Source organism: Bubalus bubalis, chromosome 3 (assembly GCF_019923935.1).
Source record: "Bubalus bubalis isolate 160015118507 breed Murrah chromosome 3, NDDB_SH_1, whole genome shotgun sequence".
NCBI classification, from domain to species: Eukaryota; Metazoa; Chordata; class Mammalia; order Artiodactyla; family Bovidae; genus Bubalus; species Bubalus bubalis.
The window spans coordinates 142,482,784-142,497,571 of record NC_059159.1 but is presented as its reverse complement, the minus strand read 5'-3'; the positions used below and the strand labels follow the sequence as shown (position 1 = coordinate 142,497,571).

The window sequence follows — 14,788 nt, the reverse complement described above, 5'->3', positions numbered from 1 at the left end:
GATGTGACTGTTGGCTCATGGGTGAGAAAGACCTCAAAGAAAGGCAAGGAAGAAAATGCTTAGAGAACTACAAAGTCAGAGTGGGGCTTACACTCGGGGTGGGGGGTTGGGGTGCACTGTGGCTGGGACAGGCCACTGGGAGCTTCTGGGGTGGCCTCTGAAGTTCTATTTTTTGATCTCAATAGGGCTACAAAGGCGTTTGTCAAATTCACCAAGTTCTTTTGTTCCTGTCCTTTCTTAAAAAGAAAATCTGCTTTATTTTACAACAAAGAAGTTTTGAGGGCTTCCCAGGTGGCTCGGTGGTAAAGAATCCGCTCACCAAGCAGGAGACATAGGTTCGATCCCTGTGTCAGGAAGATCCCCCGGAGGAGGAAATGGCAACCCACTCTAGTATTCTTGCCTGGGAAATCCCAAGGACAAAGGAGCCTGGTGGGCTCTACAGTCCTTGGGGTCGCAAAGAGTCAGACATGACTTAGTGACTAAATAACAACAACAAAAAAGCGAGGTGACTCCCTCTGCTGAGTCATAGGGATTCGACGACAGACTGTGGTGGGTAGAGGAGAAGTGGGAAGCAAGGAAAAAGAGAACCAGAGAGTCAGACGACTTCCCAGCCACCCTGGCTGAGGACAGGCTGGGAGAGGAAAGGGAGCAGCTAGGGGGCGCTGTAGGGTCGAGGGCTGTGATGCTGACGGGGAAGAACGGTGCTGTCAGGCAGCGGAGAAAAGCCCGCGGACAAAACCGGCTGGAGAGTGTTGTCCATAATGTGGCAGCCAAATTCCATGGACAGAGGAGCCTGGTGGGCTGGTGTCCATGGGGTCACAAACAGTCAGATACGACTGAGCGACTTACTTTCCTTTTCATTTTCCATTCCCCATGCAGCTCCTGGGGCTGGAAATGTGGAGCTAAGATGTGCTGTGGATGAAAACTTAAATCAGAGAACTTAAATCAGACAGATTTTGAAGACTTAAATCAGAGAACCAGACACAACTCAGTAATTTAAATATAATGATTGCAAGTCAAAATGATAATATTTGGCATATTATGTACAAAATATATTACTTTATATATTACTTTTAGTATATGACTGACACTGACTTCCTGTCTTTTTCCTCATCAGATGTGGCTATTAGAAAGTTTAGAATGACGCAGGCGGCACGCTGTCCTTCTGTGGAGCCAGCCTAGGCCTGCATCAGGGCACCTCCATGATAACGCCCTTCCTGCGTGGAGCCAGCGTGCTTTCCACTGCGCCTGCTGGGGAGGCCATGCACATCCAGCCCCGTCATCCCCCTATGCTCCAGCCCACGGTCCTTCTTCTGGGGTCAGACTGTCCTCCTCTTTCTCTGAGGAGTGCTCCTGACCTCTGGAAACCCATGGGGACCCTGGCTGCCAACTGGCTCAGGACCCACTCTGTAGCTGCATATTCACTGTGACCCTTGCTGTGACCCTTGGTTCTGACTCTCCCACTAGACTGGACGTTTCTCAAGGGAGGGCCAGCTCGCCTATCGCAGCCCCACTGTGGCCCTCATGTCTGTCCGGTGTGCAGTGTGTGCTCAGTATCTGCTGAATGAATAAACAATGGAGCCCCCAGGAAGTGGACTCGCAGGACCAAGAAGGAGCATCTGCAGTGAGCTGGCAGGGAGGGGAGGTACACCTGAGAGCCTCCAGAGGGCGAGCCCAAGGCTGGGGGCAGCTGCTGTGGGGAAGGCATGGGGAGACAGCTGTGGCCTCACAGAGGTCAGGGCTTCCCTGGAAGCTCAGCTGGCAAAGAGTCCATCTGCAATGCAGGAGACCTGGGTTCGATTCCTTCCTGGGTCAGGAAGATTCCCTGGAGAAGGGAACAGCAACCCACTCCAGTACTCTTGCCTGGAGAATTCCATGGACAGAGGACTGTGGCACGCTACAGTCCATGGGGTCGCAAAGAGTCAGACACGTCTGAGCAACTTTCACTTCACTTTCACAGAGGTCATGGGGAAGCCTGAGGACCCAGCAGAGGCCCAAGACCCTGACCCACACTGCCAGGCTGGCAGCAGGAGCAGCTGCTGGCATCTTCACAGCCATTGTCGACAGTTTACTTTTTATGAGGCAATATCTGTAAAAAAAAAATATTTCTTCTTGTAAAAATATATATAAGCGCTCTACTGTGGAGTAACTGGATTGAGTGCCCAACCATGGTTGGGGAAAGTTTGATAATGGCACATCAGGTTCATAGGTGGCTGTGGGTGGGCTTGTGATGGGTGAGCAGGTGCCCTAAGAAGGCCCAGTCCCATGTAGAGCACTGGTCATCACTGGACCTGCAGAGGAGCCCAGCTCAGGGCTCAACACTGCAGAAACAGACCCCCAGCTTGTGGGCAGGGAATGACATTCTCGTCACATTTGTGCAGCCAGGGAGGCAAAGCCCTAGGCCAGGGGTTAGCAACCATTTTCTGTAAAGGGCCTGAGAGCAGATATATGGGGCTCTGAGGGCCTTAGGGTCTCTCCTGCAATTGCTCAAGTCTCCCCTTGAAGAGTGAAAATGGCTGCAGACAATATGTAAACAAGCACGGCAATGTCCCAATAAAACTTTATTAACAGAAGCGGGCAGCAGGCTGAGTTTCGTCTGTGGTCCACAGTTTGCCATCCCCTGTATGACTCTCCAGCTTCAGATCCCTGATTTTCCCAAGGTTAGCTGCCATGTTTTAAAACTCCAGTGGGTCTCCTCTAAAGAAACAATTTGTGTTAGCAAAGCTCTTGTGAGTTTTAGGAATCTCCCACGTGAGCCAGTGGAAACTCAACCCACTGCCGGGCCAGAAACAGCTCAAAAGATAATGTTTCACTGCAGCTGTAAAACAGCAACCTTATCTCATCCGCAGACACATTGTTCCTCTCTGGTATCCTCGAAATGAGGATCAAAGGGTTTCTTCTGCAGGGAGGTACCAGGTCTGGAATGGGGAGTGTCAGGAGTGAAGGAAACTAAAGAAACCTCATTTTAAAATATGCTGTGGCTTCCCAGGTGATACTATGGTAAAAAAAAAAAAAAAAAAAAAAAAAACCACCTGCCAATGCAGGAGACACAAGAGATGCGGGTTAGGTTCCTGGGGTTGGGAAGATCCCCTGGAGAAGGGCACAGCAATCCACTCCAGTATTCTGGAGAATCCTGTGGACAGAGGAGCCTGGTGGGCTACAGTCCATAGGGTTGCAAAAGAGTCGGACACTACTGCACACATGCAGGCCTAAAAGCAAAGCCAGACCTTTCAAAGACGAGAGGACAGCTCTTGTCACCTGTTCCCCCCCACACCGAGGGGCCTTCCTCCTCCTTCTCTGAAAGCCCATGGCCCCTCCAGTCCCCCACAGTGGAGGGGGCACACTTAGGAAAGATAAACACACAAGCTAATACAAAACATGAAGGCCTGTTGTGTAACACAGGAAATGAAAAGGCTAGTGGGAAACAGCAGGTGTTCCCCGCAGTGCGGGTCTGGGGAAAGGAGAGGATGAGGCATTAACAAGATCTTACCCTGGGTTTGTGTGGGCAGATGTTTACATAACTGCCTGCGGAGGAGCTGAAGCTTAATAGCAGCCTGTCTGCTTCGCAGTGCAGTTGCCAAGCAATACCTTCCCTCTCGTGCCCTCGAGGCCTGAGACATTTGCAGTCATTTTCTTCTGCCAGAGGGCTACTCACCGAGGTCAGCGCCTCCACATTGGCGCCCGTCAGACACAGGTAGCGGACCACGTCCAGAATCCCGTTGTTGGCGGCAAGGTGCAGAGGCGTCCGTCCATACTGCAGGAGACAAAAAGACCCGGGAGAGTCCTCACTCTTGCTGCCGAGGATGACATGTGTGGAGGGAATCTCATGGGGCCAGCACTGTGTAAGGATCTGGGAGCCACAAGGAAGAGATAGGAGGCGAGGTCTCCTTTCTCCAGAAACTTGCCATCTCTTTGGGGAGGCAAGCCAAACAAAATGTTTTCAAGTATTTCTCAGCTAACAGAATGACTTTAAAATAAAACTTCAAAGGCTGAAAGAGTGGGAGGCTTATCATAAAATAACTAAATTAAGTCTCCTGCTGTGCTGGCAGAAAGGAGGCATGAGTCAGGGCTGAAGGCCCCAAAGTTCTGGAAAGATTTGCACTGTGGCTCAGATTTAGATACAGCAAGGGAAGAAGGCATGGAAGGACAGAAAGTGAAGACGCTCTAATGAGGTGAAACGCCATGGCCATACCCAGCAGTCTTGATTGCCTACGGCTCCCAAACCTTGTGCCAAGGTATCTGGGGGCACTGCAGTGTATTCAAGAGGATTTAAATTTTTGATGGAACCAGCAGGTTCAGACACCAGGGAAATTACTAGCTTCAGGTAGTTCAGTGTCTCAAATTAGCTGGAACTGCCTTCCTTTCAGTGGCATTGTGTATGCACAGCACGGGGCTGGCGGCGGCTGTGATACAAAGCAGGCATCTTGTGAAGATCCACATAGAACAGGATATGGGGTGGTGGTGTCCACTCTGAGTCCAAGGTTTAAAGAGTCGTGAGGTGCCCAACAAGCACACACCTTCCATTAGTACACAACTGTGGTCAATTGAGAATTAAATAAAAATAGCTTTCTTTCAATTTATGTGAATCGTTTGTTCCATCAGCTCCTGAAATATTAGGTTGTTTGGGTTGAATAACTTAATAAACAGAACTTAAGCAGCCTGGAGTGCTGCAGTCTACAGGGTAGCAAACAGTCGGACACAACTGAGCGACTGAACAACAACAAACGTATTTAAACAATTTTTTTTTTTTTTTTTCTTTTTTGGCTGCGCGATACAGCTTGTGGCATCTCAGCTCCTGACCAGGACTGAACCTGGGCCATGGCAGTGAAAGCCCAGAATTCTCACCATTAGGTTACTAGGGAACTCCTGGAACTTATTAAGGTTTTTCTTTTGCTCTGGGGAAACCAGAAAAAAATAAATTACTTTACACAATGGAAATTATGAACTGAGCAAGTCTGGCTGTCTCTGTTTTGTGCTGTTTATGTGCAAATAAATGTAGGTTTTTGTTAAGAAGGTAACACATGCTCATTTAATATCCAAACAACATAGAAGGATACACAGTAGAAAAATGAAGTCTTTTCCTTCCACTCCTCCAAGTTCTCCCACTCAGAGCTAGCCCAACGCAAACCTTCCAGGCTTTTCTCTACGAATTCATAAGTGGAGAGAAATAATTTGAAAAGCGAAGACATAATCATATTCCACCTTCCATTCTGTCAACTTGCTTTATTCATCTGACAACAGACAGAATACTTTCCCAGGTCTATAAGGAAATCTATTACATTCTTTCAGATACCTGAATAATATTCAATATTTAGACATATCATAACTTATTTAGTTAGCCTGCTGAGGATGGGCACTTAAGGTGGTTCCATTTCTTGCTACTATAAGTAATGCTGCAGTGTGTGTGCATGTTTATGTTTTGTTTACTGTTAACTCCTAGAGTCATTTAGAAAACAGATATGAAGCTCTCAAATACCCCAGAGCTAAAGTGAAAAGTAAGGAGTTGGTTTGGAAGATTTGGAGGAAGTGTTTGGATTTCTGTGTAAGGAAGACAGTCCTGGGTAACAAGATGCATAGTTTTATAGAAGGGGAAAGGGTCAAGGAAGAGACATATGATGAATAAAAGACCAGGAGAGTTTACACTTTGATGGCCTCCAATGTTTGACCAAACAAAACTCAAACTCCTTAACATTATATTCAAGGTCTTTCACCATCTGGACTCAATTCCCCTTCCTGGCTGCCTCCCTCTTCTTGAAATATGCTTTTCCCCTCTTCTCCATCTGTCCAAATCCCAATCATTTAAAATAATCACCTGTGAACAGCTTTTCCCAGTTTCTTTAGTGTCCAGATGCCCATGCTTCTGGAGCGCCCGTGTCTCTATCACAGTAGTGGTTATAACATGAGATGCTCTTATAGTAAAATGTCCCTGTGTCTGTCTGCAGGCAGCCTGAGGACAAGAATCACTCCCTGCTGCCCACCCCCAGCCCCCTCACATCGCACCTGGCACAGTGTTGTCAGAAAAAGGCATTCGTTCATCTATACCTGGCAGGCACGGAATTCTTGGGCAGGATCCTGGGTGTGTGCGCACATCTGTGTGTGTGTGTGTGTGTGTGTATGTGCGTGTACACCTATGCATGTGTCAACATGCTTTTTCTCCCTTTGCTGATCAGAAGAGCCAATCCAGAAGAGAACAAAGTGTTGAGGGTGTGCTGTCTGTATCGTCCAGTTCTTCTCTTCTCCCACATTCCCTGATGCAGCCGAGTTAAATAGCCAGTCTCCCGATTTACACGTGAGAAGAAGGCACATAGAGAAATGCCTGTTTCACTGCAATGACTGTCAGAAATCGTGACAAGCTCCTGTCACATACTGATGACAGGGGTAGGATCTGAATGGCCGTGTGTATCTCTGGGGGAATGGAATCCAGGTAAGGAAACGGCAGGGCACGGGAAAAGAGTGACAGTCTGCCTGGGCGACGTGGCTGTCACTGTGCCATGGCCATGCAATTGGTTACCAGGGTCAGTCCATGTAAAGTCAGATATGCTTTCTGGGGAAGCAAGGCCTTTCTCTTACTTTTCTGTACATTTTTTAAGTTCCTCTATAGACCTCATCATCTTTCCTAAAACAAGCAACAAAAAAATGGAAGAGAAAAACAAGCTGACACCAGCTCTTCTGAAGGTGCAAGATTCACAAAGTCCCCATGAACAATGGCCAAGTCACAGCCATTCAAATGAGTGCCACGAGGTCCCTAAAGCTGCTTTTTATTCATTTAAAGACTCCTGGAAGGAAAGCCAACCTCTTGATGCTGCTTAATATTATATTACATTTAGTTTCTTCCTTAAGCCACTTATATAACTGACTTGGCAAGATTAGAAAAGGATAAACTAAGAAAGCAACCAGCAGCTGATGGCTAGGACTTAGGATATTGCCTTTTCATATTTCCAGAATATGAAGATTACCTATTTCAATTTCTATTAGAATTAATCACATAATATGCAAGAAGGATTTTTTTTTGGTAGAAGCATAATTTTCCAGGCATTTCAGTTATTCTTTTAGCTTAAACAAACCATATTAAATTCTGCTGGTATCATGTCTGCCACTTATAAACAAATATTTCCTGCAATTACAAAATTAATTCTACTTGGACTTTGTTGTTAACATAATGGTAACAGAATAGTGCTTGCCTTTCATACAGTTACAGAGCTGGAACCACATGACTATCCACCTGTTCTACCATACTTGGTAATGAAAATCTAGATGGCATTCAGGGAAAAGAAAAGGTGTTAGCTAATTTCTAGAATTTCTAGAAGTCAACATATGGGGATTTTTATTTCTTTATCATTCACCAAATGATAGTATCCCCTTAGTCTCACCAAATTTATTTAGCACAAGAAAGATGTTATGAATTTTTGACCATAAAACTCTCAAATGAGGGAAACTGGAGAAATCTGGTTCTAGGAATTTCAATCATATAACTCATTAGGTGTTTTCCTGAACACTCAGTACCCTGGTTTGTACCATGTTCTTTGATTCTTCTCCAGGAAGAGAACATACACACACACTCTCTCCCCTGCCCTCCCTCCTTCTCTCTCTTTCTGCTCCTGCTCCTGGTGCTGCTGCTAAGTCGCTTCAGTCGTGTCCGACTCTGTGCGACCCCATAGACAGCAGCCCACCAGGCTCCTCTGTCCCTGGGATTCTCCAGGCAAGAACACTGGAGTGGGTTGCCATTTCCTTCAACAATGCATGAAAGTGAAAAGTGAAAGTGAAGTCGCTCAGTCATGTCTGACTCTTAGCGACCCCATGGACTGCAGCCCACCAGGCTCCTCTGTCCATGGGATTTTCCAGGCAAGAGTACTGGAGTAGGGTGCCATTGCCTTCTCTGCTCTCTTTCTAGATGCTCATAAATGGTAAGCTAGTCTCAGCAGGAAGTATTAATGTAATACTTTTCTGTGACTATTATTAAATTAATAGTCTATAGGAAATTAAATAATTTCCTATATAATATTTATTTAATAATTAAATAATTGTTGAACAATTTATTAAATTAGTAAACTATAGGAAATTATTAAAAAGTCATATGCAAAATACACTTAAAGTGGCGAGCCCTATGAAAAAGAACAGGTCCATAAAAGCAATACTGACTTTGAACAGTGAAGAGAGAAACTTGCCCAAACCCAGAAGCAGGTAGACACAGAGACTGTGCAGAGATCTTCCCTCCAGCTTTACCTTGTTGGAGAGATCCAAATTGCAGTTGGCTTCACAGAGGGCCACCACAATGGGCACATTGCCATCTTTGCAGGCCACATGGAGGGGGGTGTTGCCATGCCTGTCTTGGAAATCGACAGAACTGCCCTGGCTGATGAGAGTCTGGATGACCTCCATCTGACATCGTCTCACGGCAAGATGTAGAGCAATGTGTCCATCCTGTAACAAACACCGGCTGTGAGCAGTTTTGACTGGGCATGTGGGACTGGCTGGTTGCCTTTCTAGCCTCACTGGGTCAGGTTTAACTGGTAACGGGACCGTTACTGCAAAGCCTGAAGGAGGATTAAAAACCACAAACTTTACTCCTGGTGGGGTTGAGGTGAGGCCCCACATGTCTCACTCTGAATAATCACGGGCTGAGCTGACCATCAGTTTGATTAATCTAGGTTTGGCCAGTACATTCAGGTAGGAAGACACCACACTCCTTCTTGTGTCTGAATTCATAGGACTTACATTATTGTTGGTTCTCCAGTGGCCTGTTTTATCAAGTATTTGGAAAACATTTGCTCAGTGATCTTTACTAACTTCCTAAGTAGAGAGTTTATTATTTTATTTTTCACTCTGAGAAACTGAGAGCAGGTGATGTGCTATCACATAGATGAGAAGCAAACTGTTGTTGCTTAGTCACTAAGTTGTGTCTGACTCTTTTGTGACCCCATGGACTGTAGCCCACCAGGCTCCTCTGTCCATGGGATTTCCCAGGCAAGAGTACTGGAGTGGGTTGCCATTTCCTTCTCCAGGGAATCTTCCCAACCCAGGGATTGAACCCATGTCACCTGCACTGGAAGGAAGGTTCTTTACCACTGAGCCACCAGGGAAGCCCTAAGAAGCAAATAAAACATATTTAACCTCTGCACCCACACAGCACCAGCCTGGGAGTTCATTCTTCCTGTTGTAGAGCCCCTGGTGAAGATAAGTGCTGAGTTTTAGGAGCTGGGTAGGGGGAGCTTAGAAGCATTTCTGTAACTCATCAACTCTAGGGTTGTTCAACCTCAGTCCTGTTAAAATTTGGGGCCTGTCCTAGGAATTGCAGGCTGTTCAACAGAGCCGCTGGTCTTTATCTTCTAGACACCCTATCCTCGCTGTGACGACCCAAAAATACGTCTCCAGCCACTACCTAATGTCACCTGGGGGCAAGGTCACTGCCCACTTGAGAACCGCTGCTCTGTACCAAGAGAATACTCCACAGAGGGCAGTGACTAAATGAACTGCAGTGTGCCAAAACCACCATGGATGGTAGCATCAGTTTCACTGCAGTTCACAATAAGAAAAGATTATGCTGAATTTGCTTAATTAAAGAAGGGAAACCTTGTCTAGAATTGTTAGCAAACAAATAAGAATAGTTTATTGTCTTTCTACAAAATAGCAGGTGATGGAAGTAAATAAACCACCTATTTCTTTGTCTATCTACAAATCAATAGTGCGTTGCCAATTTCAGTACTAAATGAGGATTTGTCTTGGGTTCCATGATCATCACTGTACCTGCTCCAAAGCTAAAAAAGCTAAAAATAAAATAGAGACTTGAATTATTTGACCATCTCATAAATTTTGCTGCATCCCACAAATGAACATTAATTATGAAACAGAATTGAGAATCATAGAATGTTTAGATTGGAGAAGAGAAAGGATAATTATAACCTGTGGCATCTAAGTTATTTTAGGAAAACGAATTGAGAAGTCTTGTGGTCCCTGTAGCCCCCACTAGATGACTTTTCAGCAAGTGGGATACTTTCACCCACAAAGCACCTTGTCGGATGCATTAAGGTCGGCTCCGTGCTCGGCCAGACACTCCACGATGTCTTGGTAGCCCCTGGCGGAGGCTGTCAGGAGGGGGGTCTCGCCTTCTCTGTTCTTAATGTTCACATTGCAGCCGGCTTCACAAAGGGCTTTGGCCACAGAGTAATAGCCGTGCCAGGCAGCACAGTGCAGGGGGGTTTCTTCTTCCTGGCCAAGGAGAGAAGCACAGAGAAGAGGAGAATGCAATAAGATGAGAGAAAGTACAGGCATGGTGAGAGTCCTAACCAAATTTGGCAGCAAACTCAAGGCAGTGGAGAGAAAGGGCTTGTAGTTATCGGAGCAAAATGTTAACATGAAATAATGGGCTGGGTCTGATGCCTTTCCTTAATTCAAATCCAGCTTTCTCCAGCATTTTACTGACAATTGACTTTGCAGAGCCCACTGGCACCACGGGCTCTGCTCCTCTGAACAATGGAGCCCCTACGTGTGTGGATATATAGCATCTTTCCTGTGAAAGTGCAATAGTTTACTTCATTTGTGATTACTAACAGAGGGAGAGCATTTCTTTGAGCAAGAACTCCTCTAACAAACCTGTCTCAAGATTCCTGTCATGAACATAGCATAAAAATGAGTCACATAAATGGATTATTGCTCTGGCAGAGAAAGGGCCAAGATAACCATGCTTCAACAAAAAGGACTGGTCATCAGGTCTACATATTCATGACCAACATCATCAGACACATAGATATTTGTCTACAAGAGGCTGTAACACTGTAGTGGTTATGAACACAGACTCTGGAACCAATCTGTGTGGGTTTGAGCACCAGCTCCACCACTACCAAGCTGTGCTATCTTAGGCAAGTTCCCAAACCTCTCTCTGCCTCAGTTTCCTCATCTGTAAAATGAGTATTGAAGGGTTGTTCAGAGGATTCATGAATGAATGAATGGCAGTGCTTTTGTTTGAGTCCCTGCCCTCTGTAATTTAAGCAGAAAACCTAACTTGGATGCACCTCCAAAATACTCAAGCCTATCATTTGGCCGTGTGCGCATCCATGCAAAGAGTAGGAAGAAGTGAGGACATCAGCTACCGTGACCCACCTTGTCCTGGAAGTTGGGATTCGAGCCGAAGCTGCACAGTAACTGAACCACATCAGCGTGGCCGTAGCGAGCTGCCACATGAAGGGCTGTCTCTCCAGACTGCAAAAGACACAACCAAAGATTCAGAGGCCCCTGAGAATCGTCTCCAGGGACTAGAACACACAGGACTGGAGGCCCACTCCCACACATGCCTGGCTCCACGTCCCCCCTGAGATGGTGCCTGTCCCTCTCAGGCCAGATGCCCCTTTGGTGGCTGGGCCAGGGACCCTGCGGTGGGGTGTCCACCATGTCGCTAGTATTAAACTCACACACCTGGCCTCTCTTGTGTGTAATACCACCCACCCTACCCACCCCACCAGGTGAGAGTCTTCCCTTTTCTGTGATGGATGTTCCTAATCTTCATATACTGATGCTTCCAGCTATGTGATTTTTTTAAAAAACACAAACTTCCTTGTTTAATATTAAGTTACTTGAACACAAGGTTTTATTTACTAGCAAGTTTCTGATTTCACTATGTTTAGAATATAATTTCTTACATCCTCAGAGATTTTTATAAATATTACCATTAGCCCCTACAATAACATATTCTGTGAATTTGTAATAGATGCAACTTCTTAAGATATTTTACTTATATCTGCCATAAAACTGTCAGAATAAACTGATCTAAAACAATGAGATATTTGTTGCCACCTGACATAAAACTGCTATAATAAAAGTATGTCTTTAAATGACAACCCATTCCAGTATACTTGCCTGGAAAATTCCATGGACAGAGGAGCCTGATGGGCTACAATCAATGGGGTTGCAAAGAGTTGAACATGACTGAGCAACTGAACATGGAATGTGAATGTCATCCCTTCTCCCTTAGGTATGGTACAGTGCACAATCCATACAACCGTATGTGACAGCCCTGACTGAACATAACAAATCAGTCTACTAGTATTAGAAGCAGAGAAGGGTTACATACATAGTGGAATACATATAGATGAGAAAGTAGGAACCCTAGGTGCAAGCCCCAGCCCTGCAATTAACTCACAGGAGTACTGTGTGGACTGGATGAAACATGGTATGTGAAAGTAGGGTATCTTCCTAAATTAATAATTTTTATAACATTTTAATCCCCAAAGCCTTAACTTTACCTGCACTGTCTCATTACCCCTTCTAGTACCAGTGGTCAAGGTCAGCAGAGTCAGTCATGTCAAAGAGGAAGAGGAGGTGAGAGGAGGACCAGGACTCAGGTCACTTTCTGGTTGTCCTTCTAGCAGAACTTTTGAGTTTTCATGTTACAGGGAAGATAGTTCACGGCTCGCATAATATGAAGACCACTTGGCATATTTCAGCTAAAATCAGGTTTTAATGTTAGACCAAGTCACCAGCAAAAAGAAACTTCTAAATTAAATTTTCTGTAGGAAGATTTTGGTTCCGAATCCTTATTTTTGGGGTCATGATGCAGATGGCATGCCAACACTCAAATGCAGTCTTTTATCACTTTCCATAAGAAAAGAAGTGGCCTTACCTTGTCTTTAACGTCCAGAGGGCATTTGTTCTCATTGAGAAATTTCAAGGTATCTACGTGGCCATGCCGAGAGGCCCAGTAGATGGCATTGGATCCACCCTGTACAAAAACCAAGGCAGAGTCACGCTCCCGGATGGATCTGAACACACACATCACTCAGTTGCTATATTTCTTTTCCTATGTGATGGCAAACACCAAAGGAGCAACTCCCAAGAGGAATAAAACCCCACTTCAGTTTTTGGTTTGACAAAGGGACCAAGGTTATGTAAGACATGAACATTCCAGAAAGCTGGGTGAAAGGGATAAGTGAGCTTTCTATATTATCTCTCTAGACTTTTTTTTTAATCTAGAATTATCTCAAAATAAAAAGTTTTTTTTTTTCCCCCTAAAACCTTCATTTCAACTTCCAGTTAGAATTCCCTATATTGTCAAGGGCCAGTTCTAGGCTATTAACAGCGCTGTTGAAAGTCTATGGAAGCTGATGACAGATCTATTGTAACGACAATTAGCTGGTCATCACTCGCGTCTACACTCCCAGTGAGGTATACACCTCAAAGCATATCCTCCTTATTCTGTTACCCTAATAAACATGTGGGAAAATACATTTCTGATGAGATTAACTGGATAATGAAAACTTCTCCAAACATAACATCAATTAACACCGCTGAGTCAATGTGATCAGTAAGGAGTCAATCTGGGCAGGGCGCAAAGAAAGGCAGATGCTGAGTAACAGAGCCATGAGGAAGATGAATGTTTGCCTTTTCCCTTATAACCTGTTAGACAGGACCAGACTACTTCATCAGTTCATCTCCCTTTACAGGAAACTGAGAAATGAAGTAGGGCATATGTGGTATTTTTCTCTGTTACCTCTATGATTAGAGACATTTGGAAATACTTAAAAAATAATTCCTTTTGCAATAAAACAGAATTATGACCTTATCCTGGATGTCAATTCTTGAGCCTCTCTTAATGAGCAACTGTAGTATTTGAATATTCCCACAGCCAGCAGCAATAAGTAATGGAGGAGTCCCATGCTGGAAAAGGCAAGAAAAAAAAAAAATTACAGTTTTTCAGGTTTGATAGGAAAGGAAAAGCCTAAACTACCACCACTGCCCCAGACACCTTCCTGTGTCTCCACAGATACACACCTGCCCTGCCTGACAAGAGTAGAAACAGGAGAAAATGGTAGCCTGCCCTCTTTTGGATTCACAACCAAAAGTGACATTTTCATTTGCAAGATGAGTACATATAAAATTTCATGGTTAGAGGGGCATGCTAGCTGCATATAGAAAGGCCTTGTGTGAAGAAAGGCCCTCAACGCACAAAGACCTTATTTCTAATTCAATTCTCTTTCCAAGCAGAAGTGATTTTCCCCACAGTATGGACTTTACACAGGAAAGACGAATGGAGAAGCAGATGGGTTCTCTCCACCTTGGACTTGGAGGAGCACAGTCACTATGACCCCTGACCCCTACTCCCCCTGGCAGGACAGCATCAGACCTTGTTGGGCTGGTTAACGTCGTAGTTGGACAAGGAGCCCAGGAGGTGCTGCAGGCCTGGGACATTGTCATCGTTGATGGCATGGATGATAGCTTTCATCACAAAGGAGTCTTCCTCATCCTTGAGAGAGACACGGAAGAGGGAAAAAGGTTTACACAGCTGGCTATGCTGCTCCTTTTACCAACATCAGAGAGACTAAGGCTCATTTGTTAAAAGGAGCCTTCAGGCGGCAAGTAAGCCATCTAATCCCCAAATCTACGTGGTCATGAAGGGAAGCAGGAGGTCACCTTTTGCCCCTCCCACGTTGGGAACTAATACCACCTACTATTTACCTGTGACTTTATGTCACCTGATTTATAACCCAGACAGCAAACATCTCTGAAGATTCAGATTTAGGACAATGATTGATGACAAACTACTCTTTGTGTTTATCTTAGGAATCTTTCAAAACATATAGTTCCAGAAACCACTGTATAAAATTTCAGGTGTAACTCAGACTCTAAAACTATTGAACCAAGGAAATGATGTCTTTGAATAAGAAAGACTTACTTTGAGATTTTTGCAATTACAGATTGTCATTTTTTGATTACTAGAAATTCCTGCATTCTATAACATAATAAAATTCTCTGAAAGTTGGTCACAATTTTTTTTTAAAAAGGTCATAAAAGGGGAGAA

The 14,788-nt window shown here is 44.8% G+C and overlaps 1 protein-coding gene across 6 annotated transcripts in view; it reads right to left on the bottom strand.

Annotated features, from left to right (window-relative positions):
* The window catches only part of DAPK1 (death associated protein kinase 1), a 211,172-nt gene that overhangs the window by 38,273 nt on the left and 158,111 nt on the right, over nucleotides 1-14,788 (bottom strand). For all 6 annotated transcript variants that reach the window (XM_025281989.3, XM_025281986.3, XM_006071719.4 and 3 more), the window contains exons 12-18: nucleotides 14,114-14,233; nucleotides 13,549-13,647; nucleotides 12,614-12,712; nucleotides 11,098-11,196; nucleotides 10,009-10,206; nucleotides 8,224-8,421; nucleotides 3,656-3,754 (exon numbers count right to left, since the gene is read on the bottom strand). In XM_025281989.3, the coding sequence (XP_025137774.2) occupies nucleotides 3,656-3,754; nucleotides 8,224-8,421; nucleotides 10,009-10,206; nucleotides 11,098-11,196; nucleotides 12,614-12,712; nucleotides 13,549-13,647; nucleotides 14,114-14,233 (912 nt within the window). The remainder of the gene's footprint in view (nucleotides 1-3,655; nucleotides 3,755-8,223; nucleotides 8,422-10,008; nucleotides 10,207-11,097; nucleotides 11,197-12,613; nucleotides 12,713-13,548; nucleotides 13,648-14,113; nucleotides 14,234-14,788) is intronic.